Genomic DNA, 25,686 nt, shown 5'->3' on the forward strand with positions numbered 1-25,686 from the left:
CAAAAGTAAACATTCCAAAACATTTATGAATGGCAACAGTAATTTCACACTATAAACATATTCGTTTATTAAGTGGACACTGCTTTTGGATGTAGATTGATAACCATTGAAGGCAGGTAAATAGGCGTACAGTCTGCCCCCTACAGACTGTTTGCTTCATCAGCAGACAATCTTTTCTTTTTTTTGACTAGTTTGCAGTCTGTCTGCTACTTTTACATCACTTCCGTCACAGCTTTCTGTGAGAGTTTCGAGCAAAGATGGCGGCAGCACAGCTAACAGATGAGGAGCTTTTCTCTGAGTTAAAGCGCTTTGGATTCACTCCAGGCCCGGTTACCGAAAACACACGCCCCGTATATTTAAAGAAATTGAAGAAACTCCGCGAAGAGCAACAACAGCGAGGATCTCGATCGGGAAAAACGCGCAACAGCGGTAGCATCAACAACAACAGTAGTGGCGGTGGCAACAGCAGTAACACAGCGGCGGGAGCTTCGGGATTCGGAGCCAGGCCAGCCAGCAATGACGTCACGCACCTGAGCCCCAGCAAGAGCCCCGGCGGTCGTCCGGCCCTGAACGAGAAGCGTGCCGGTGGAACAGGGAAGTTCGTTCTGGGCTTTAGCTCGGACGAATCGGATGCTGAGCTACCACCGAAAAAAAGAGGCCTGAACCACAGCGGCAGGAGAGACCGTGGCTCCGGGTATCAACAACAACCGCAGATCAGGCCTACAGGAACACCCATCACCGCTCAAAAGAGTCAAGGAGTGTACGTGAGTAATAGCAACCATTCTTTTCCTGGACCACCGGAGAGTAGAAGGAGCGGGTCTGGGACTGTTGGGTGGGTAGAAAGAGGAAAATCGAGCCTCGAGGTTTCGCATTCAGCAAAGGCGGAGGGGAGTGGTTACGAGGAGCCGGAGGAGGAGGACGATTATGAGGGGAAGAATGAGAGGGACTCTCGGTCTCTCAATGGTAGCAGGGCGTCCTACTTGAATACTAGTAAGCTAGTCGGGGATTACTCTGATTCGGACGAGGAGGAGGAAGAAGAGGGCATTTCTGGGTTTGACCGTCAACGCGAACGCCGTCTGAACTCCAGACGGAGTCTCTCAAAATCGGCCTCGTCTCCCTTTAGAAGTGCCAGGGGGTCGGAGAGCGGCCAGGAAAAGACGGGAGGCGCAATCAGAGTAAATGACACGCCTGGCGCTAGGAGTCTAGACATGGTAGGAGACCGGGGGGAGGAGGAAGGAGAAGACGGAAAGAAGAGAGGCCCCGGCGAATCGTCTCTCAGTGGCGGCCTGCTGAGTCGCAGTTACCCCAGGAGGTCCATCTACGTGTCGGCTGTCATGGGAGAAAGCGGCAACAACAGCCCCTCGGCGTACAACAAAAACCACGTCGACAGCGGGGACGGCGCCACAAGTAGCGGCCGATTCAGCATTGGACTGAGACCAAGGTTTCCAAGTAACACCCTGTCTGCGACCTACCGGCCCAACCATTCGAACCACACAGGAACCAACCATGGCTACAGCCATGCCACGCTTAAGCAGAAGCTTACGGTTCCAGAAGACGAGCTTCTACAGCAGTTTAAAAGGGAAGAGGTGTCCTCCACCGGAGGGTTCAGCGCACACTACCTGTCCATGTTCCTGTTGACGGCAGCCTGCCTGTTCTTCTTACTGCTGGGCCTCATGTACTTGAGAATGCGCGGCTCTGGAGCATCCGACGTCGATGTTGTTAGTAAGTACATTAGGTATTCTCTATGTTAGTCTTTTTGTCAAAACCACATTTATCTATAATGACCAGTGTTGGGATATGGGGATTAGTGTTTGGGGTTGCATCCGTTTATGAGAAGGGGTACAATGGAGTTTGATTTTGGAACTTGGATTTTCATGATCAAATGTTTTGAAACTAGGCCAGTCTGTCTGTTACTAAGAGAGTGGGTCCTCTATTGCTTCCATCTGGCTACATTTAAGTCTATGCTATTTGTGGAGATATCAGGAGGGTTACAGAAAACAATGGTTTGTGGACCTACGTCCCATTCCAGTTTATAGCCTATCATCCCTACTATGCCGGTCGAACATTATTATTTTTTGATACAGCCTAAGCTTACCCTGGCCTAGTGTGGTGCCATTCTCATAGTTCACACCCTTCAAGGCTGTCCAGGAAGTGGCTCTTCACTTGAACCAATGTGACACTTGGTAGCAAGAAGCATAGTTGTATTTGCATGGCAAACTAAGGAGTACCCCCCCCTGCCATTGGCTTGGACGCTAGCCTCATCAACACCTCTGGGCCCACTTCCTATGGTGTGATTCTCTCATCACCCCAGGCTCCAAGTACTACATCATTAAGCCAGGCCTTACTAATGAGATTTGCGCTCTTTGTAAGCGTGAAAACAAGCGTGTCAGACAAATGAGCAGGTATTAAAGGTGAAGCTGAGTTCTCATAAGACACTCGACGTATGGCCTACCAACCTCGGATCAGTTGAAGCCCAGTTAAAGGTCCTTTAACTGGGCCATGTGCAGGTGGCACCTTGTTAATGGTTTCTATTAGCCCCCCCCACCCCCACCACCACAAGCGTTGTCAAACCCCCATGATTTCACCAGTGCAGTGGAATTCTCATGAAACATGTAATATTTAAGAATCCTATTTTTTGTACACTTTGTTACAAAGGAGAGTTAGAGTGGATGTTGAGTCTGTGAGCTAGGTTGGCATGGGGTCCAGATGTAGGGAACACACTAACGCTGCAAGTAGGGAAGAAATATATACCCAATGTTCAGGGGGTGGGGATTCAGAATCATGAAATGGCTATCAGCGGCGTGCCTGACATTCCCAGGAAAAGAGCTTTGACTAAAGAGCGCGTGGCAAACATCTAGGTCACAGACAAGCTAAACCGTCCTAATTGTTTGGTGTTCTGGGGACACGCGGAGCCGCCAGGCCAGAGCCTGGACTGACCAGCCAGCCATACCCCTGGCTGTCTGCATGACTGGCAACACACACACACACACACACACACACACACACACACACACACACACACACACACACACACACACACACACACACACACTGACTAGAGTCTGAGCGTTGCCAGCAGACACTGGGTCAGAGCATCTTATGCCTATCCCAAAGGCAAATAAATAGCAGCTCTTCACTTATGCTGGCTGGTGATAGTCTGCTGATTAGTGTATTTTAAGCAATGCAAATCATCATCAAAAGCCACTGCTGTGCAAATTGATGCAAGACAATGCAAATGGTATTGCCACACATTGAACCTTTGGCGTATAGAGCCCAATTAGAAATACATAGCTCTGGGCCCAGTGTGCGAGAAGTTATGATACATTTCGCTTTCTTCCCATGCATGAAACAAATGTCCCATTCTGTTGTTTGTTACATGAATGCATCCAGCCACCTCCATAATGTGGTTGTAATGGGTCACGCTCCCCACCACAGCTCAGGCTAATCCTGGGCAGCCTTCCAGATGTGGAGAGTGCTGCTCCATGTTCAGACAGTGACTCAAGTGTGAGGCGATACTCTGCGCTGTAGTCTGCCCCTTCCTCCCCTTTCGCACGCACGCACGCACACACCCACACACGCACACACCCACCCGCACACACACACACACACACCTTCAGACTAGACAGTGTTGTGAAAGCCCTCCATTTGACTACATGTTTTTGACCATTTAAATGTGCCATTGTCTCTAATTGCTATATTTGGTGTATTCCTTTGCAGTTAAGAACCACCCATTTGGCAGTGTCTTTGACAGTTCTTATGTAAGTATACTATGCTTTTCTATAGCCTTTTTCTAGCTTTTTTTGTGGCTAGATGACCCTGTTATAGTAGCCTGTTTGCTAAAGGCTACTATCAACTGGAAAATAACTTTCTAGCGCAACGCTATTGCGATGTATGGCAAGTTCACCTGCTGTGTAAAAGAACCCATACACTACTCTGCCACAGCATCGTTGCAGACATTTTGTATCACATATTGATGGTTGTCATTGTGCTAACTTCAACAACTGGTTTCTCCTAACAGACCGAGACCGAGAAGGACCTCATTCTAGAGCTCCTGCTCACCCTTCACGATCACCTGGCCCACATCGCAGGTACGAGTGCTAACTAGAGGCCATTTTCCTCCGATATTTTCCTCCGTCGTGATAGAGTATAGGGAAACGATGCACGTGTTTTTAACCATCACATTTCAGGAGGTCTTTTCCAGGGAAGTAATTCCCTGAGCATTCGGTGATATAGGATTGAACATTTTGTTCGGTTGTGAATTTTTCACTGGGCACATTTGAGATTTTTCTTTGAATTTGATTTGACATGATGGTCTGATTCCTACAGGTGAACATGACTGTAGAGACCAGGAAGACCAAACCAACCGGACCCTGACGATGGACGAGGCATCCAAATATCTTTGGGTGCGTTTATTTGTTTGTTTGAACTTCAAACTAAATCGGTGCTTCCCTCACACAACCCTTGTTCTGGTGCTGTCGACCAAAACTACAGCTTAAAAAATTGAAACGCACCACAGAAGCTTTCTCATGTGAACGAAGCATTGGGTAATGTCTCAGCCCTCCTTGTTGGAACTAAAAGTTTTCATTTCAGTACGGGTGTTCATCTTTCCTTCCGATTTCAGGCTCAAAATGAGGACTACAAAAACATGGTCCTCACTTCGCTCGAATGGATTATGCGAACACAGGAGGATGTCGGGATACGGTATTGAGGATTTTCTGACTGCATTTCGACTACATTTACCTCCAAGCCAAAGCCATGCCTTATGTCTTCTACAAACCCACGTGACGCACCTTTCTATGTTTTGTGTCCTAACACCAGGCTGATTGGGGCGAGTTCAGAGGAGGCTGTGACTGACGTGTCTGAGATCTCCAGTCTGGAGTCCACCCACCCCAAGATGTCCTTCCTCTGCCGTTTCCGACGGGCGTTCTTCACCGTCATCTACCGGGTCCTCTTTGTCCTAGCAGGTCAGAGGCCTTGTCCCCCCCCCCCCCTTCCCTCTCTCGCTCCTGTAAAAGAAGCACGTCGTCATCGGTGTCAAACGAGTTTTGAAAGTCTTATGGAACCGGAGAAGACATGTTTTGAGTGCTTGTGCCGTAGCTGGTGAAACACGACTGAAAGCAAATAGCTTGTCTACCTAGTTAACCCTCCCCCCCCCCCCCCCCCCTCCCTATCTTCTTCTCTGCTTCTGGTGTTCCTTGCCTCTCTGTCGCTGTCTAGTCATTGGGCTCGTGTCGGGTCTGGTGTACTACATGAAATACCGCTGGAGGCGAGAGGAGGAGGAGACCAGGCAGATGCACGGCCTCGTGGACAGAATCATCGGTACAGAGCCCCCCCCGGCTACCACTTCACTTTTTCTCTCAGAATATCTACAGGAAGGAGCAGACACAACTTGTGCCCGGGCCCGTTATCTCATTGTTGCGTTTCTGCTTGTCTGCATGCGTAGATGTGTTGAGTAGCCACAACGAGGCGTGCCAGGAGAACAAAGACCTTCAGCCCTACCTTCCCATCCCTCACGTCCGAGACTCCCTGGTCCCACCCCCAGAGAGGTCAGTAGGTGGATCTGTGCAGTAACACTGCAACGTCCCTTTTTCGCGACGGAAACTACAGACATGACAAAAGTACGCGTCGTTTTTTGTGACGTCACAGGATGAAAATGAAGAGGGTTTGGGACAAGGCCGTGAAGTTTATTTCCGCCAACGAATCGCGGATCCGGACGGAGTCCCAGAGGATCGGGGGAGCGGACTTCCTGGTGTGGCGGTGGATCCAGCCCTCGAGCTTGGACAAGTCTCTCGTGCACCACAAAGTGTGGCAAGGCAAAGGTACCCTTTCACGCTGTCTGAACACGCCAACACATAAAGTACCCCAATTTTCTTCGAAGCTTCGATGCCTCGAAGCTTTGATTTGTGGAAGTGGATTATTGAAGTGGAGGATTCATTTTATACTTTAGGAACAAGAAACGACTTTGTGCCAGTATCTATCATTCCTAATCGATCCCTTTCCACCCCTTCAGCTTTTCCGCTTGACAAAGGGAACTCTCCACCCAACAGCTTAACACCGTGTCTGAAGATCAGAAACATGTTCGATCCAGTCATGTGAGTATTGCTCCTGAGCGGGGGGGGGGGGGGGGGGGGGGGGTTGTTCTGTTTCGTGATGAAGAACATTCTCTATAAGTCGATCACAAAGACCCAAAACATGACATGTGTGTGTCTAGGGAGGTTGGAGAAAACTGGCATTTGGCCATCCACGAAGCCATCCTGGAGAAGTGCAGCGACAACGATGGCATCGTCCACATCGCCGTGGACAAAAACTCGCGTGAGGTGGGTGTTACATTTAACAAGTCTCTCGGTTTCTCTCACCCCATACGAACCTACCATTTTTGACTTCTGTAAAGCCGGTGATTTTCTTTTCAACTGGTTTTTCTTTTATGATGGTTGATTTACAATCAAAAACTTGCATCAAGGGCGTCTCGCGCAACTAGGATTGGTACCACTTTTGGAAGTCAAGTGTTAGCAGGTTCTCAAAGCCTTTCAATGTGTCTCTGCCAACAACACTTCCACCACACGTCTCTGATGTGGCTTGCACATCCCACCAAGAGATTCACCCCCGGCGGTAAGGCATCAAGGTTGCATCAAGGCTCCATTCTAACCTGTCCTCTGCTCCTCACAGGGCTGCGTTTACGTCAAGTGTCTCTCGGCAGAGCACTCAGGGAAGGCCTTCAAGGCGCTGCACGGCTCGTGGTTTGACGGTAAATTAGACTTCAATTAGACTTTCAATCACACGGCGGTGCCGTGCACCATCTGACCAAGGCAGCTGTTGTTTTTGTCCTTACACTATCGTTTAAGTATTGACTTTAATTTCAGCGAGAAATAAAACATCGCCTTTCCACCAAGAAAATATATATTTGTAAAAGAATTGATTTAAGTTGATGCTATCTGTTTGGGATTTTGGTATTTGTTCATAGCTATTATCTCCATGTCTCTCTCTCTCAGGTAAACTGGTGACGGTGAAGTACCTCCGCCTGGACCGCTACCACCAGCGTTTCCCCCAGGCCCAGGGCTGCAACACGCCTCTGAAGCCCTCCAGCACACACATGAACACCATGTCCCGCCTGCGCCACCGCACCGGCTCAGCCCTGGGCTTCTCCTGAGAGCGACCCGCCCCGCACCTGTCCCGTCCTGCACCACCTCCAAGCCCCTAACCTCTGCTCCCTGCCCTCACACCCCCTCCCTTCCCTTCCATCGTGACACTAGGAACCTCGCGGTGCAGGACTCTTGACCAAACTGCTAAGCTGGAGATGACTGGGGGTGAAAGGTCCCATACAAGGCGACTGACTGACTTTGAGCCTTTCACTCCCATGTGCGTCCACAAGGAGGGGGGGGGGGGGGGGGGGTGGTATTGGAGTTTTTTTTGTACAGAGGGGTTTGAAAATGGTGAACTTGGAAAAAACGGAGCTAGAAGGAGCTTTTGCATGAGAAAGACAGCTTTTTTCCGCGGGTGCTGCAGTGGACACTTATTATTTCTTTCTATTTTTGTATTACAAGTGTTAAGGATTCAACAAGGAAACAAAACAATTCCTGATGGCATATTTAAAAAGATGTACATGAAAGAGACCCTTTTTTTTCTCTCTCTCTCCTTCCCATACTCTTTTTATAAAACTGGCCCCATGTGAGGAGTTTAGTTGGGGTAGACATGGAATAAATGCATGTGCTGTTTCAACAGCCTCTATTCAAGCTTTGAATTCTAACATATAACGTGGATGTTTATTTCCTGAAGATGTTTGAGGCGATCCCAATTTTTTTTTGTAGTAGTATATATATTTTTGGTCAAGCAAGGAAGGAAGGCACAAGGATGGGTTGCTGTAAATATTACGTGAATGGTGGCGGTGGCTTCATTGAATTATCTGTATTAAAAGCAAACCATAAGCTCTTGTTTTCCTGCCAATACTCAGAACTTAGGTTAAAAACAACTGTAAAATATAGATGACGTCTTTGGATACGCAGCGGTAGTTTGACACCCTTGACTTTTTGGCATTGTCAGGCTTCCCAGGGCTGTGTTTCAAAGTGAACGCTTCACATAGTAGGGGTCAATATCGTAGGTGTGCAGTCAGACGTATTATCCTTGGCTAGCTTATTCATTTTATTCCACCTAATATACCTTCCCCTCCCAACTCAACAATCATTTGAATCTATCCCTTCGAATGATATTCCAAATGTATCGCCATGTATTTTTGTTACCGTTTCCAACAACGTTTTGGATTAAAGGCTGATCATTATACCGGTTCATTCTTTTCCAGCTACACAGACCTTTTGTTGGGACTTTCTGACACACTTCAACTAATACAGAAAATTCCAGAAGGTTTATTGGATCACAGTGGCTCATGGGCCTTGCAGATACATGGGAGAGGGTGAGGGACTTTGTCTCAATGCATTACCCTACAGTTGTCTTTGTCAGTAGAGCACATGATCAGAAGTTCCATAGGATCCCATAGAGTTCTGCTTTTCTTTTGTCCTGCTCAAATTCCATGATTATTTCACTTGTGAGACAGACATTTTCCTGCCATGCTTCAAAATCGAATTTGCTAATACCGGTTCTTGATTGTGTATTAAGCCATGTTTATCATTCTAGGCCTATTGTAATGTTATTCTTTTCCCCAGATTGATTGATTGATAGACAGAATGCAGCCAATTGTTTTAGAAATAACGGGGAATGGTGTTAGAATGAATAATCTGATTTGCATATTTTTATTGTTTAACTCCGAGTATTCCAACCCCCTGTGTGATTGCTTGTGAGTTAGCTGTTTGTGGTAGGCTGTATGTATTCATGAAATGTTAAAGATCAAAGGATTGCCACCATTTAGTTATATATTTTTCCTTTTTTTAATGCAGTGTAGTGGATTGTGGGTCGCAGTATTTGCAGCAAGAGGTTGTACAATTGATGCACATTTAAAACGTTATTAACCTAGTGCATACTCTGCAGCGGATAACCTTATTGTGCCTTAACTTTGTGCTTTTTAATGACTGGCACTGCATTACTGAAGAATGTAAGGGGTTTATAAAAGTGTTTGAACAGGTACAATCGTTTAAAGGTCTAGGAAGGCCTGTCCAAGAAATTGTTCCAGACATGAATTTTGTCTTTGTCCTCTCAAATGTTCCTCCCTAACGTTTTACGATAATTGTTGTTGGAATTGGTTATTATCGTTTATAGATATTCTATGTGTTTACATTAAAGACAAGTGTTTTCCTCCCTATCCATGAGCGACCTCATTTTCACTTTAAACGATTGTACCCACTGCACAGAGCTGATATGGAAAAAATATATATAAATAAAAAGACAAACATAAAGAGAACACTTTGCGAATTAAGCCAGTTGTTTTTGCTGTAACTTGAGTGCATCATGGTAATCTTTCTATTTTTGTATGTTTACAGCCTGATGTTGGTGCACCTGCAGGTTTTTCTTTCTTATGATGACTGTAAATAGGGTGAATGTAAATGTTAGTTTGGTGTGGTGGCACTTCTCCAAGGTGGCGCTTGAACTTCAGCTGCATCCTTGATGTTTTCTTTTTTCTGGTGTATTTTATGTAAACACTGTACATTTATATAACTGTAACATGTACTATTATATGCAGCTTAATTTCCATTGCATTGTATTGTTTCGATTGACCAATATCCCTTACCTGCAAGCCAGAGAGGAAGGTGTACAATAATCCAGACATTTAAAAAGTCCAGATGTTTTAATGTAATTTGTCACATTGTCTTGTAAGAACGGCTCTAATTAAAGGTTTATTAGGGGTTTTTAATCGTGTCTTGTCCATTTATGCCGTACATGCGTCGACAATAAGGAATATCCCCAGCATTATATGTAATAAGTCGGTTAACAAAAAAATTACGACATGACAGGAAATGATTTACATATGTCCGTTTGTCCATGAGTGGGCTACACTTTGGACTCGTTCCAAGTGACGCACGATTAAATACACTGCCAGGCTCAGTCGCATGACAGACAAGTCTACATTAGCGATCATTTTCACATTTGCACCATTATAAAATGCATATCCCCGTGTAAATAGTGGGCAGCTTTAAAGATTAGTTGGCGGCATGGTCCAACAGAATGAGACAGAAACCCAACTCGCATCTTGCTCATATTTGGAGATTGCTTGGGCAGGGGAATCTCCCATAATGCACTCGTCATTACCTAAGAAGTACACACACTGTTCAGTGCTGGGCTCGCTTGTGTTGTCAGTAAATGCGCCGACACGGGACTGACTGCCTGTCCGTTTGTAATTTCTTTATTTACGTTACCATACCACTGCTGCTTTTTACAGGTAGGCCAATAGAGCGCAATCAATACAATTGTTAGCTATAAGGATATCTGTTTAGGATAGAAAATGGTGAACGATGATGTTGCCAGAGCTTTCCGTAGCTGTACGAGGGTGTTCAACAACCACCATCAATGGCAAACAAACATGTCATTGTCATGTGCGATAAATGGTTCCAGTCAATGGTATTCAATGACATGCGTTCCTTATAGCCAATTCAATTTGTTACTACTGACTGTCTTTGACATCGCTAGGTGGGTTATTGTCGAATATTGTCACTGGAAGCGGTATCCTGTCATTTGATACACTGTTGCAACTTACACGTCTGTGTCACCAGAGACGACCATAAAGCCAGTACCATCACGGCCTATAGTGAAGTGCTGTGCTACATAGCTCGGACGGTATTTTTTTGTCTCAAATTTGGTAATATCATTATCATAAATACAATCAGGAATACAATATACATGTCAATGCATCAGACCATGACCAAGCTTTTTATACGCTACCTTGAAAAAAACGATAGGGCCAATAGTGTACATAACTTTAAAATGTGCAACATTTAATACAAATATGATTAGCTACATACCACAACCCAAGAGAGAAAATGTAACTTGGGCAACCTCTCCTTTCATCTGTCCACTTTTAACCCCATATCCACTAACCACTCTAAACCATCAACTCTTAACTTTACTAATGAAGTGTTCTTGGATTATAAAATATTATTATATTGCACACATGACATTTAGTTGCACACACACACACACACACACACACACACACACACACACACACACACACACACACACACACACACACACACTGAAGTGTGGCAGGCTATGGTGGTTATTAGTCTCAGCCATTGAGTGACAGCTCATCCTATAGTGACCCATAAGAGGCTTCTGGTCAGCCACTCTTAGAGCAGTTATTGTTCATTGTGTCTTTGACAAAGGCAACTTTGCACAATAGGCACTGCCTGCTGTGCCAAGCTCAAATGCTGCCACTGCATCAAAATACTCAAGTCCTTTGCCATGCTAAATAGCTTGTGGCATGCTTAACTACAGCTCATCCATATAAATTGGAGTTTGATCTCTTTTTGGAAAGGTTTGCTATCAATCAACTCATTCTAGAATTTCTATTACCAGAACCCTAACATCAGTATCTGGTAGTATAGTAGAATTCTAGTATGTTTTGGATCAGAAAAATTTGAGGTCTTGCTTGGGGATAAGGGATCTCTCTATAGAGTAATGTTTTTTTTTCTTCAGTTTATTCTTAGTCAGAGCCACTTTAGAGCAGTCAGGATAATGGCTATATAAGGTCTGAAGCAATCAGCATGCTAAACGTGTTGATCACACACTCACTTACATAGGCAAAGCATACTTTTCCTAGCCGGCTAAAAAAAGAGTTCACTCATTTCATCAATAAGTATAGTTTGAATTCTAGTGAGAAGTATAGGACTATATGCAACCTCATACACAGTTGTGTGGCTCTAAAAACTACAACTCCCAATATACCTAACAGGGTTGATAGTGCATTCATCCGTTTTACCCTGAAAGACCAACATTGCTCGCCCTCTCTTGCGATTATGTGCTATGTATTATGTTCCCTGTGTGAGCTGATAAATTGTGTGTCCTCAGTCCCAGAAGAGTAAATATTGGCTGAGCCTTATCTGCTGCATACAAATTAATATTACCCCCATAGGTCAATGAGCAAAGAATGTGACCCAACTAGCTGGATCATCTGCATAGATTGATAGGGCTGGTCTGAAAGCCTGAAGGCTACAGTATTACTTAGTAGAAGCTGTTCTGGTCTGGTCTGGTTGGTCTAATCCAACCAAACCAACTAGGAGCAGCATCAACTTTGAGATACATACTGTATATAGCAGAGGTCTTCAACCCTGGTCCTCAGGGACCCCCTTTCCTGCAAGTTTTACATGTTTCCCTGCTCCAACACACCTGATTCAAATGAATGGCTCGTTATCTAGTTATGCAGAAGCCTGTTAACGACCATTCATTTGAATCAGGTTTGTTATTTTTTTAATAGTCAGAACCCTTTTTGGTTATTTTGACACTATTCGCTCATTTTCTTTTTTGACCCAGTGGCCCTTAACATGGATTCTTCTCCTTGCTGGTTGGAGTCTGAAATTAGATCCCTTTGGTGTGCCACCCTGTGTTTGGTTTTGGAACTGCAATCTGCTTAACGTTCATACAGTTGAATTGGCTAATTCAGAAGAGCAATGTGAGGTTAGCTACACTAATGGATCATTTAGATAATATATTTGGATTATATTATATATATGAGGGCAGCAAGAACAGCATGGTGCATAATCACAATTTCGAGTTCTATCGCAAAATAATTATACAACAGGCTTTAATCAATTCTTTTATCGAAAATATTTCATGGCTACTTGTACTAACCTCTCTGCAGTTCTATTCCTCCCTCCCTTTCTTTCTCTTTGTTTCTTTTGTTTCTTTCTGTTTTCACTGTCTCTTTCTGTCTTAGTCTCTCTCTCTCTCTTTCTGTCTTAGTCTCTCTCTCTCTCTTTCTGTCTTAGTCTCTCTCTTTCTGTCTTAGTCTCTCTCTCTCTCTTTCTGTCTTAGTCTCTCTCTCTCTCTTTCTGTCTTAGTCTCTCTCTCTCTCTCTTTCTGTCTTAGTCTCTCTCTCTCTCTTTCTGTCTTAGTCTCTCTCTCTCTCTTTCTCTCGCTCTCTCTCTCTCTTTCTCTCTCTCTCGCTCTCTCTCTCTCGCTCTCTCTCTCTCTCTCGCTCTCTCTCTCTCGCTCTCTCTTTTTCACAGCCCTGAAACACCACTTGCTAATATCACCAGATTCCCCTCTAGATGGGGCTCACGCCATACTCTCAACTCCCTTCTGTCAGCACAGACCGCTCTGTAGCCGTCCAAAATCCACAGTGACTTAAAATCCACACCAAAACACTCACACTTTCTCACACACACTCGCTCCGTTTCTCACCAGTTGTCTCACACGTGCAGCATTCACTAGCATTCACTAGCATTCACTAGCATTCACTAGCATTCACACACACACATGCAGGGGCCACAAACTGATTCTTCCTTCCTCCACTCTCTGGCTGTCCTAGCCCAATCCTTCCCACTCTCTCTCTGTCTCTCTCTCTCTCTGTCTCTCTCTCTGCGAGTGAGTGTGTGCCATGGCTGTCCTGCTCAGACGTGCGGGCTGCGCGGCCCTTCGCCTGGCCCTCAGGCAGGGCAGGATCCCCCCCATGGCTGCGGCCCCGCGCCTCACTCTGCCCGCCACGCTGCTAGGTAGAGTAACCACCACCTCCCACTGCCAGACCCACCCAGCAGGACTAGTGGTAGGAGGGAGGAGGGGGGAGGGTGGGCATCATTTTAGTATAGAGATGCTTTCAGTAGCCTCTGAGACGCAGTTCCAGGAACAGCTCCAGACTAAGGAGGTCTGTTGATGTTTGGATGTATTGATTTATATCAGACTGACATAACCTAATAACGTTGAGAAGATTCTGGGAGCCAATGTGTAAGTGAATCACTTTTAAGCTAAGCTAACCCTCCCTCGGACCTCCCTAGACTCATGGGTTTCATCCGGGGCGAGGGAGGGAGGGCAGGGCAGGGGTGGGCGGGGGGTAGTTGAGGTAGTGTAGCTTTTATCACACCAAGGTATCTGTGCTACAGCCAATGTTGTGAAAAGGGGCAGCCACCAGTATAGTGTCGGTCTTACGCCAAAGCCTTTCAGCTTGTGTCAAGTCATGACCACGGCTGGCTGGACCATGTCTGGATGTTTCAATCGCGGTATCATTCACTCACCTCAGGTCGGCTGTGATTGGCTGCGACGTGCACACGGTACAAAGACAGCCACGCACGACACACTGCACGTCTTGGAGTATTTGTCTCCGAAATCCAAACGCAGGGTTAGCCTTTCACTCATCACTTTTCGGTATCTCTCCTGATCATTGTCTGAAAAAAAGATACGGCTTTCCTTCACATTCTGGAACAAAGTTACAAGTCAAGTGTCCTCTCCTGTCATTCGTGACTACGCTTTTTTTGCCCGACGCTTTTTCGTCCTCTTGTAAGATAACCATCGTCAACACTGTCCCTGCATGAAAGAGCGGTTTCAGACCCCGGGCCAAAGGTGGCCCCTGTACTGTCTGTGTCTTCTAACCTTTGTAACATGTTTCATCCATGTTGTTGTTGTTTATCTTCCTCGACCTGCCCCCCCCCCCCCCCACCACCTTTTTCAGTCTGAGCCAGCGTAGCCCCTCCCCGGAAGTGTTGTAGCGTGGGCCGTCACGGGGCGCTCGGCTCTCCCTCTGTCCCCCCTCTCTCTCCCTCTCCAGCGTCGTCATCATCGTCCTCATCGTCCTCACCGGCGACAGCGTCAGCAGCCATGTCTGGGTTTAACCTGCTGCACCTGATATCCAAGAGCCAGCCTGTGGCTCTGCGGCCATGCGGCCTCCCCTCAGGTGGACTGGGTGCTGTGTGTGCCTGCTGTGCCCCTCGCTCTGAGCTCTTCTTCTGCCTCTTCGGCGCCCTAACACACTGCTGCCCCCCCCCCCCCCCCCCCACGTGTGTGCCTGTGTGTGGGTTCACGAAGGGGGTCCATGCGTGGGATGTTGTCTATGGCAGAAAAACACACTCACAACTAAGTGGTCCGAGGTGACAACCCAACGAAAACGACGACAAAAACTTGAACGATGAGAAATGTGTTTGGGTGTAAAGTGTGTTTTTCTGTGGAGGGTTAGCCGTCTCACCTACTCTACCGCGCTTTCTCTCTGTCTCCAGCCTGGACTGCTCTTTCAGTTGCTCATGAAATTAACCAGTAGCTCACTGCCTGCCTCTCTTCAAGCTTGCATGCACCGTGTGTGTTCCTTAACACTGATTTAATCGAAACTGTTCACTCTTAACGAGAAGAGTTTGGATCCAGAGACATAGATGTCCAGAAAGCATCACATCCCTATTCACCGCTTCACTGCTGCTAACGGTCATGTGTAGGGTTTATGGCCCTCTAGCACAGAAACAGAGAACTTTCCGAGGTTCATTTGGATGAACCTGTTCCCTGCCATTTTCATTCGGTTCTTTTAATAAGCTTGATGTGCTTTAACGCTTTATGTTATGTTCACAGTCATCGATGAAATGCCTCGACTCGGTATGTCTCTGAAGAATAGCTGATTGGGGCGGCAGAACGGCTTTAAAACAAGGGGGAGGAGAAAACCAGGGTCAAGGAAGGAAATCTATACGTTTGACAAGTTCAAATAAGCAAAAGGGGGTAGCGAAGAACAAACCTTGCTTACAATTAGGAAACAATATTTACACTTGAGGTTGAAAATCCAGGATGTCGGAAAAAAATGGAGCTAATTTGGAGGGTGACCCCTGAGTGCACCAAAGCCACATCATTTGCAGAGTATGGCACAGGGCACATTCCAGAAGCATCTCTGCGAAACATTGCTTCAGGAGTTCTCCAAAGACAAAGGGAAGTTTATTTCGGTGCTCTCTTCTGAAATGTAAGAGAATTAAGAGAATCTGAGAGTGTATCAGGCCAGTTGAACATGAAGCTAGGTCTGTAACCCAGCTTCATTCCATTGACCCCCCCCCCAACACACACACACACACACAAGTCTTGAACAAGTCAACTCCCCTACCCCTCCTATTCCAGACCCTCGTGTGTCAAAAGTAACGTTCTACCCAGGGGACGGAGCTAGGGCATCAATGGAGTCCATTCACCGGTGAGCCCTTTAAAGTTCCCATTATTTACTCCATTCACATGGTTTCAATCTTTTTCGGGAGGGAGGGGGGTAGAATTCTCCACATAGTCGACATGAGAAGAGAGAGCCCCCACCCCCGTCTTACCCTAAACCCAGCCAACGACCTCAACGGCAGAGTCCGCGCTGGAGAAAGTCCCGTCCTGTGGAAAAAAAAAACCCATTATGGCCGCAGAGTCAGTACAGAAATGTTGTCTCATCCGTGATTTCCTTGATGAAGAAAGCCGGAGCGATCAATGGAGGACAGCAGAGAGGGAAAGTGACGGCGAAAGCGCACAATGCTAGGAAATTGCAATCCAATTCCCTGTAATTTAAGACTGCAGTCGTATCCCCTTAGGTAAATGGCATACAGATGGCATTGGCCCAATCCAGCCCCCCCCCCCACCCCCCCCATGCTGCCTTCACAATTGGCTGCCGTACTATGTCTGTACATTCTATATTAAGAACAAAAATACTTCCACCTGGCGTGTAGATATCCTTTAATAGGCCTACGTTTCCATAAGGAGCTAGGTTAGTCATTTTAATGAAGACCTTACTGTCTATGACATTGATGTGTATCCTTTATTAGGTCTGGTCGAAGAGAAAATCAATCAAACTATGGAACTGTGGAAAGCCACGTGCAGGACAACATTTTAAACATCGAACACTGACATTTACAAATATTTGTTCTGTTACTTATTTAGTATTTGCCATAACCATCCCTGTACATAACCATCCCACAATAACTCCTTTTAAGCAGGCTACCTGGTTAGAAAAGGGGTTCAAAATACCGTGGACAGTATGTCGTGACACAAAAAGCCCATAGGAACTTGAATCGTGGTTGGTATGTTATTACACAGAAATCCTATAGGAAGGTGATTTGTAGTCTGCCCAGTGACATGCTTTGGCTGTAGCACAAATCGACCCTCCCTGCATACACAGAGACACCAGATGTAGTCAAGCCCATCCACATGTACTAGCCGAGTGCTTGTTGCTGATGAGCCTGAGTGGGTGACTGGCTTTTGCTGTGTGGGGTAAACTCCCCGTTACCGGGGTGGGTGTTGGTGGGACAGGAGGGGGAAACGATGCACCTCTCCTCTCTACCCCCCCCCCCCCCCCAACCCCTCCTGCTCCCAGTCAGAGCAGCGGGACTGAAACACTGAATTGCCCTCCTCCCTCCCTCCCTCTCCCTCTCCTGCAGGAACATGCCGTACCAAGAAGACCTGGCCAGTGTCGTTCTCTCAGGAGGACCTGAGGAAACGCCTGACGCCCATGCAGTTCCACGTCACTCAGGAGAAAGGCACTGAGAGGTAGAGGCAGCAGGACACACACACACACACACACACACACACACACACGAGTGTCCCATGAAGATTAAAAACACGTCAAAAAAGGTTTTTCACACATGGCAACTGGCATAAAATAAAAACGTGCAAACAGCCCATGACATCATGTGTGTGTAGGTGAATAGCGGTGACTTTTGGAGGATTTCTCAATGGGACATTATTTGGAAGTTGAGCCATTCTTCCTTGTTTCTCCCCAGTGCACCGTGCTAGTTGGCCTCGGAGTCTGCTCCATGTGCGGGGCTAAATTCTTTTTTCTTGACGCACACACATTCCACTGTCAGACTGATCATAAAGCCAGGATGACCTATTCTTGAGGCCTGGCCACGGCCGTGAGGCAGCCAGTGTCCGCACAATCACCCCCCCTCTCCCCTCCCCCCCTCCCCCCCCACAAAAAAAAAGAATTTGCTGAAAATAGGAAGGAACTCTGTGACTTTGTCGATCCCTTCTTCTCCGTCTCCTCCTCGGTGGTACACACGTGGGGAAAGTATTTAACGTCTCATTTGCGGGAGGAATGTCCAAAATGCTCCGCAAAACCATCCCTGTGTCGCGGTTCAGGCTCAGACACAAGGGCCTCAGAGAGGGAGTGAAGCTGAGGAGCCCAAGGTGTTCCCTTCTCTGGCCAGCACAAGGCACTGTGGCTCCAGCCTCAGGCTCAGCCTCGGCCTCAGCCTCAACCCTGCCTGTGTTGCCCAGAGGCCCATATTCATCCCCGACGGCCAAACTGTACTTTTAGACACACGACCTTTGCAAAGCTCCAGGTGTACCTGTCTGTAACTGATGCACTCCCCTACTTCTTCTTGTCACTGGGACCCAACTGTGAACAGCTGTTTCATGAACAAATGCGTCGTGAATCCCGAGGTGTTTGTGACCTGTGGTTCGGAAGCGAGAGGTTAACTGTCCTCTCTCCTCTGACCTCTCTCTCCAGTGCCTTCAGAGGAGAGCTGACCGACAACAAGGAGGAGGGCACCTACGCCTGCGTCGTGTGCGGCTCACCTCTGTTCACGTGAGTTTCCGGTCCGCCATGCGCGTGCGGCTGTGCTTCGGGGCGACGTCATCACAAATCACATACGCAACCAAGTAGCCCTCCACTCTGACCCACACCCCACCTGCCCCATCTCACTCCTACCTTTGTATGTGAGTGTGTGTGTGTGTGTGTGCGTGCAGACATGCACATGGCTACCAGAGTAGCCCCAGCCTGTTCAGTCCGAGCCACTGTCCCCCTCCCCAGTCTCTCTCTCTCTCTCTAATTGGTTCAAGAGAGGTCTCCACGCGGCGCAGCCCGGCCCGACCATGGCCCGCCTGACAGACACCCGCTAAGGTTAATGCTACCTGACAGCACGTCAGACTCGTCTTGGCAGCGATTACCAGGTCGCCATTTTCCCACAGCTCGATGGAGAGCTTCAAAGGAGGCTGAATTTACAGCCGAGAGTTAGTCGGTATCTCAGGCACAATGTTCCCACAAGCGAGGGGGGGCGGGAAGCCCCCCTTATTACACTCTCAGAGGACACAGAGTGCCTGCTTATTGTGTACTGGTAGAGAAAGCGTGGGGGGAGGGGGAGGGGGAGGGGGGGGGGCTCTTGCTGTAAAGCGGGTGTTTAAAGACTTGTGAGAGGAGACTTTTGTAACACTCACTGGCACAGCCTGCTTTTCACAAACCTCTCAAATAAAAAAAATAAAAAACGTATGAGCACGATGACATTTTTCAACAAATCATCAATTTTCTTTTCTTTTGCAGGTCAGACAAGAAATTTGACTCCGGGTCAGGTATGTTTAAAAAAGATTTTTACACAGTGAGATCATCTCGCACACATTGAGAACCCCGGAACGTCCAACGTCAAGGCAACGCCGCGCTTTGAGTCTGACCGTTCAACATACGCACATAACGCTCCTATAAAGGCAATACTGCCTGTTCCGCACAACGTCACACGGTGCAGTGCCAAGCTTCCAAGCAAGGTCAGACGTCAACATGAGCTGAAAATTAGAGTGCAGAGTTCTCGCGAGCTTCTTTATCTGTTCTCTCTCACACCCAAAAGGAATCCAGAGCTTGACCTACACCTCCACGAGTGTGCTCACCATCATCTGTCTAATAGCTTCTAAGAAACAAGTCCAGAGAGGGGCTTTGGGGCCATTCATCTTAGTAAATTACACCCCCCCAATGTAAAATAACTGGACGACTTAAGGAGATTAAAATATTTCCCCAAAGTCGTTTTAATGAACGCTATCTGGGATTCTGTGATGAATTTATTGCCAGTAAACATGTGGGTTCTGTCACGTCTAATCCTTAGGAATTCCGTTTCTTTTTAATTGCCGGGGGTTTGGACACTACTTGTCTTTTGGGGCAATTAGGGCATACTTTAATGTAACGTCGGACTATGATGTCACTGGAGAAATATGATGAATGTAAACTTTTATGGTCAGGGTGGTTCCATAAAAAAGCGAGCATACTGTATTCAAGGTAAAACGGATCTGGTCTCAGTGATCCTCCTCAGCTCTCTACACTTGTCTTTCACTGTCCAGCATGACATGGGAGCGTGCACAGTGAGGAAGGTCATAAGGAAGACTACAGGGGGCGACAGAGAGGCACTCTGACTCAACCCTGACTCTACGGCCCCAAAAAAATATTTTTTTGTGAGACACATTTCTTTTCATCGTCATTTTATTTTTAGAGATGTGTTCATCTCCCATCGATAAAAATAGACATCAAGAAACAGAAAAGTCTTTGCAGCCTCTAATCTTTTTTATTTCTTTTTACAAACCCAATCAGAACATCTGGACCTTGATCTGACAGCACTTGTCAGACAGCACTTTTGTCCCCACCCTCCAACCCCAGTCAGGTCCAGGCAGCAGATGGAGGCTGGGAAATCCAGCCCAGTTTGCTGCCTGCTGCCTGCTGCCTGCTGCCTCACGCCACAACCAGGGCTCATATATACTCAACTTCCTGTTTTGTTACATCTCCCCCAACACTGCCGTGCTCACAGGGGCACTGGCCTGGCGATAAAGCACCATCAGATCACTGTGCTAACCATCCACTGGGATTCTCCTGGTCTGAGTCATAGGATTCTTCTATTCCCCCGAGAGAGTTTCCTGTGTTTCAGTGGATTCTCAGGACTTTGTAGTTGAAGCCAACCGTCCCCGTCCCCCCCAAACTGGGATGGAGGGCCAGAGAGGGAGCAATCAGAGGGTTTTTTTTTTGGTGGGGGGGGGGGGGAGGGGAGGGAGGGGGAGGGAGGGGGGAGGGGGAGGGAGGGAGGGAGGGGGAGGGGGAGGGAGGGAGGGAGGGAGGGAAGGGGGAGGTTGAGGTAGGGAGGGAGGGAGGGAGGGAAGGGGGAGGTTGAGGTAGGGAGGGGGGGAGGGAGCAGTGTTATTCTTGGTCTACCACAGGGGACTGGAGGTCCAGCCCCCAGAGCTTCTGTTTGACCACAGATAGGATCTCCCCACAGTGGGCCTTCCCTCAGCCCAGACCTGCTATATCACTTCCCTTCTCCCCTGATCTGGTCCTCATCCACCATCTGAAGATGCTATCTTTCATATGCAGCCTTTGTGCCATGGTGTGCATTTTCAGACTGCTACACGACTGTGGCAGCTGAGGTCCGAATCCCGCCCGCATGTCCTGACTCCTCTCAACCCTCAAACCTCCAATCTCCTCCAATCTCCCCCACCCCGCCTTGTTCTCTCTATCTCTCTCCTCCCATCCCTCCCTCTCTGAGAGCTTGTGTCAAGCCTGAGTTGGTATTCTACACATGGTCCATCCGAGTCTCATGTCTGTGTTGTGGAGAGGAAAAGGAGTTGCCAGTATGGTGTGAGTTAGCAATGAACCGGTAACGTGCTGCTGGTTATTGAACTCTGGGTTAACGTATAGGATGAAAGAGGGGGGTGTAAACTGTCTGTGTTTTTGTTTATCCCCTCCTCCTCCCCCCTCTGATTTACAAATCATTGGACGTATCGCTTGGCTTTTCGGTGTTGTGTTGCGCTCAGTTGAACCTCTCTGTCTCTGGTTAGGATGAGCGTAAGGTTCTGAGCCTTTTGCGACGGCTGAGAATCAAACGGGCGTTACATTTCTGGCCTTGTGCCTCGCGCTCGTGTTGTCTATCCATGTGCCACGGGACGGAGTGGTGAGCCTTTCGCACTGTGGACTTTTTCTGTCTTCAATAACTCAATAATGGAGGGGGGCGGGGGGGGGGGGGGGGAGAGGGTGGGGGGGGCTGGGGGCTGGGGGGCTGGCTGCACGTGATGGCTCCTTTTAAAGGCCGTCTGCACTGGAAAGGAGAGCGGGGGCCTCGGGCCGTGGTTGGCTGCGGGCAGAGTGATACCTCTTTTCCTGTGACAGAGCGAGACAGGCCCCCGAGCCACCTAGGGAGCCCTTCACAGGACCACCCTTGGAGGGACAGCAGGGCCTCAGCGCTTTTATGGGACAGAAAGCCTCCACATGAACAGCTCATGGAAAAGCAGATAGAGGGAGAGAGAGAGAGAGAAAGAGAGAGGGGGGGGAGAGAGAAAGGGAGAGGGAGAGAAAGAGAGAGAGAGAGAGAGAGAGAGAGAGAGAGGGGGGAGAGAAAGAAAGGGGGGAGAGGGAGAGGGAGAGGGGGGGAGAGGTAGAGGTAGAGAGAGAGAGAGAGAGAGAGAGAGAGAGAGAGAGAGAGAGAGAGAGAGAGAGAGAGAGAGAGAGAGAGATACAGACCGAGACAGCGAGTGATAGAAATATAGCCAATCCAGTAGATTACATTTGACATTTCCAAGTTTTATTTTGGTCTGCTTTGCTGTTTGCAAACGACATCCTGTACCATTCCGTCTCGACAGGATACATTCTCTTTTTCTTAGTCTTTCTGAAATAACATTCACAATGTTGCTATTTCGCTTTGTTGCAATGTTGCTATGCGTCACAATACATAAGGGCAATTGTCAATATAATATAATAGTATGTTCATTTATCACTTTTATCCAAAGCGATATACAAGGGGATTCAGCAGTCAAATGCTTTACCACTGAACTATAACCATGTCAATTCATATACCTTTTAAGACTCAGTATGAAAGGCCATCGATATTCTAATTCAAAAGGGGGCACTCTCCTCTCGACCCGACAAACACAGCTTACTAAACATCCTCAGATTCCCAGCTCATTGAACTGTGTTTTCAGTTTAATAGTCTGCCTGTTCTACACCACTCCTCAATTATGAGGTAGGCTGGGGTCTCCTTAAGAAATGAAAGGGAAGTCTGAGGGGGGGAAAACTGAGCGTCTAGCTGGAAGGAACTATAAAAATAAACGCTCAGGCCAGGCTTGGCAGCCTGAGATAAAGAGAAACTTGTCCCGCAGACTGGCGGCTGCTGAGGAATTGGGGATGAAGCCAAGGAATGGTGGGGGAATCCTCTCTTTCTCTCTGGCCTCTCTCTCTTCTCTCTCTCTCTCTCTCTCTCTCTCTCTCCTCTCTCTCTCTCTCTCTCTCTCTCTCTCTCTCTCTCTCTCTCTCTCTCTCTCTCTCTCTCTCTCTCTCTCTCTCCTTCTCACTCATGCACGCGCGCGCGCACCCACCCAATCTCATACAGACAAAGACTTTCAGCATTCCAACTGAAACGCGTACAAGTCGAGCGCCATCCGATCGTGCAATACAAAGATATAATCAGTCACAGCAGACGCTCTAAAAATAGAGCAAACACACATTTCCTCAGAGCAGCACAGGCGTCCAGCTGGATAGGCCGAGCATCCCAAGTTGGAGACGTGCAGCACAGCAGACTACATTTACGCAGTCCACCTCTTTCAACACAAGCTCCTCCCCCTCCACGTAGCCCCACCCCTTTTTACCTGTTTGGACACGAGGGCTAACCCGTATTCAAGTGCTAAAGGTATTGAAAACACCGGTATTTTATCCAGTATCTTCTCAACGTTCCAGGTTGGCCCTCCTTCTTCGACCTGATCAAAGAGGAGTCCGTCGCCGTGACGGATGACTTCTCCTATGGGATGCACAGGGTGGAGACCACCTGCGGCCAGGTGAGCTGTCTTCCTCCCTTCTCACTCCTCTCACCCACTGAAGCCCCAAAGCCAATGCTGAACGGGTGTAAGGCTTGGACCTGGGTTGCCAGTTTGGGTTAACCCTCCTTCTGTGTCACAGTGCGGCGCGCACCTGGGACACCTGTTTGACGACGGCCCCCGCCCGACGGGGAAACGCTACTGCATCAACTCTGCCTCGCTGGCCTTCCAGTCCAAGAGGGACGCCCTCAGCGCCTCCAGCCCCCCCACTGACGGGGAGGGGGCCGGGGCCTCTGGGGGCCCTCCCACGGGGGGGAAACCAGAGCTTTGAGACCGGCGGGAACTTGGACAGACACCAGGAACCCAAACACGGCCACTCCATATCCAAACTCAGGACTTCAAATTGAGAATTTCTGTGATTTGCCAGAAAGAGTAATAGTTTAAACCAAGGAATGCGCTACTGTCTTTTCGCCTATCAAATGATGTCAGATCTGTGTTCAACTCGAGAATGGGAGGGGCCCCTTTAAAGAAGTGAAAGGAGCAGGACCCTAGACTCTACTCCACCCCAGACACAGACCAAATACTTCCCAACCATAATATATCAGCCAGAGAACTCCACAATCTGAAATAACACAGGCCCAAATCGTCAGCTCAAGGACCCATTGTGTTACCATAGCCAAAAGCTGCCCAGGCACCAAGAAACAACCGCCTGCCTTAATTCCCCAGGTCTGCACAATAGAACTCTAGTCTGAGGTCTCAAACTTGGCCTCACATTGCTCATATTGTCCTAGAAACGTAGAAGAAAGGTTTTGATAATACACGTCCATGTGCTGTCTTATTTTTCGCCTCTCAATGTACCGAAAGCCCTTTACTTGGAAGTGAATTATACATGTGTACTTTCTGTGAGCAATGTGTTATTTTTTGAAGTGATATTTGATCCGGAGAGGTGGAGGGTTTAAGGCAAAGCGCTATGCAAGTGCTCCTGTGAGTTGTAAAATAAGCATCAAGCCGAGAACAAAGCATTCTTTCACATAAAACGGAACAGATGACAAATGTTTAGTCTGAACACAAAATATACCCTGGCTTTTTTAAGGGTGCGTTTCCCACTCCCTGTACCTTTGGGGGCTCACTGCGTTGAGTTGAGTATTTTCTCTGGGTTTTCATTCACCGAATGCGTTGACAAGGGATATCGGAGATTTGTTGAATAAAAACGTGAAAACACCTTTTTGTCATTTGGGGTTTTCTTTTCGATGCGTGATTGTGATTTAAAACGACATGCACCCTGTTCTCGTCCGATTTCTAGTCAGAAATCGTTTGGGGCTGGTTTGTTCCCGCACACTGTGTTTTTTTTGGGGGGGTCAATTAACCAGTTGGACCACACACTGTCCATCTCCGGTACCCCCTACACTGCTGTTTGTTTGTTTGTTTATTCGCATTCATACAATGATTAAAACAATATACAACACAATAAATATACAATAAACAATGTGCTGCACTGCTCTAAAGATCCAGCTTCTCTGCTGAGAACCACATCACACCGAGGTCAGCTGACAAGCTCATGGAGATGGCTGTGACGCGTACCCAGCACAGGACACAGTGTTCCTCCACAACCTACCCCCCCCCCCCCCGCCCCCCCCCCCCTGGCTTGAGGATGACCTCGCCACACACTCGCACTGACTGGGCGAAGCCTTGGCATGCCAAAAGGAACGGTGGCACGGTGTCAGAGCCCTGCTCGAGGGGGAGAAAATACACATGCGAACCCCGCGCAGATTCAAAAGCAGAACAAAGCGATTTGTCCTCTGAAATGCCTGAGAGCCAGCCTTAAGTCGAGATGGGGCTAGATTGCGAGAGTAACTGCCGGTGGCGGTATAGGGGTGCCTTGTCTGTGAGTTGAGAAATGGGAGGCAGTGATTAAATGGAGGAGATGAATTGTTTCAGGCAGTGATTTGAGCACCTGGGAGCCGTGTTGATGATAGTTTGTTTTAACTGCAGGCATTTAACGCCCTGTCGTGTCTGTCCTCCCGTCCCTGTTGTGAAGCCAGGCGTAGCAGAGCACACACAACACACACACACACAAACCCTGGGAAAGCTCCTCCCTTCTCCATGGCCACGACCTGAGGACACTGTGTGCGTAGGGACGAGTAACTCTCACCTCAAATTGTGTTTATTTGTTTAGGTTTTTACACAGCAGGCGAATGTGGAGCATGCGCCTGGACTGGGCCGCTTGCTTTTGGAAAGGAATGTGGCCTGCTATCTTCCGACCCAGGAGGCGCTGCAACGAGAACTTGGGATCTGGCTGTGGAGCCAGTGGTTGTGGTTGTGGGGTGGGGGTGGGGG

At 47.9% G+C, this 25,686-nt stretch overlaps 2 protein-coding genes across 4 annotated transcripts; both read left to right on the forward strand.

Moving 5' to 3' along the window:
- Positions 1-202: 202 nt before the first annotated feature.
- On the forward strand, positions 203-9,791 carry lemd3 (LEM domain containing 3). The gene is made up of 13 exons (XM_047022829.1): positions 203-1,722; positions 3,718-3,758; positions 4,019-4,088; positions 4,327-4,403; positions 4,622-4,701; positions 4,819-4,964; positions 5,218-5,319; positions 5,444-5,546; positions 5,647-5,819; positions 6,011-6,092; positions 6,212-6,317; positions 6,667-6,745; positions 6,990-9,791. Exons 1-13 carry the CDS (start codon positions 258-260, stop codon positions 7,145-7,147), a joined length of 2,682 nt encoding a protein of 893 aa, XP_046878785.1. The 5' UTR covers positions 203-257; the 3' UTR covers positions 7,148-9,791.
- A 410-nt stretch (positions 9,792-10,201) lies between these two features.
- msrb3 (methionine sulfoxide reductase B3) lies at positions 10,202-24,570 on the forward strand. 3 transcript variants are annotated; one of them, XM_047022930.1, is made up of 7 exons: positions 10,225-10,321; positions 14,543-14,764; positions 17,241-17,349; positions 18,311-18,388; positions 19,121-19,149; positions 23,273-23,370; positions 23,492-24,570. In XM_047022930.1, the coding sequence occupies exons 2-7, from the start codon at positions 14,689-14,691 to the stop codon at positions 23,678-23,680; spliced, it is 579 nt and encodes a 192-aa protein (XP_046878886.1). In that variant the 5' UTR covers positions 10,225-10,321; positions 14,543-14,688; the 3' UTR covers positions 23,681-24,570. The 3 variants fall into 3 exon arrangements, with proteins under 3 accessions (XP_046878885.1, XP_046878886.1, XP_046878883.1); XM_047022927.1 differs by lacking the exon at positions 14,543-14,764 and adding an exon at positions 13,409-13,592 and having other exon boundaries at positions 10,233-10,321; XM_047022929.1 differs by lacking the exon at positions 14,543-14,764 and having other exon boundaries at positions 10,202-10,321.
- The last annotated feature ends 1,116 nt before the right edge of the window (positions 24,571-25,686 follow it).

This window comes from Hypomesus transpacificus, chromosome 7 (assembly GCF_021917145.1).
Source record: "Hypomesus transpacificus isolate Combined female chromosome 7, fHypTra1, whole genome shotgun sequence".
Lineage (NCBI taxonomy): Eukaryota > Metazoa > Chordata > Actinopteri > Osmeriformes > Osmeridae > Hypomesus > Hypomesus transpacificus.

Excerpts from the sequence above, each read along its gene's own strand:
- lemd3 (XM_047022829.1), top strand. The coding sequence starts at position 258 with ATGGCGGCAGCACAGCTAACAGATGAGGAGCTTTTCTCTGAGTTAAAG. Across the intron at positions 4,089-4,326 it reads TCACCTGGCCCACATCGCAG|GTGAACATGACTGTAGAGAC; the intron begins GTACGAGTGCTA and ends TGATTCCTACAG. Across the intron at positions 5,547-5,646 it reads CTGGTCCCACCCCCAGAGAG|GATGAAAATGAAGAGGGTTT; the intron begins GTCAGTAGGTGG and ends GTGACGTCACAG.
- msrb3 (XM_047022927.1), top strand. The coding sequence starts at position 13,478 with ATGGCTGTCCTGCTCAGACGTGCGGGCTGCGCGGCCCTTCGCCTGGCC. Across the intron at positions 17,350-18,310 it reads CAGGAGAAAGGCACTGAGAG|TGCCTTCAGAGGAGAGCTGA; the intron begins GTAGAGGCAGCA and ends CTCTCTCTCCAG. Across the intron at positions 23,371-23,491 it reads TGGAGACCACCTGCGGCCAG|TGCGGCGCGCACCTGGGACA; the intron begins GTGAGCTGTCTT and ends TCTGTGTCACAG.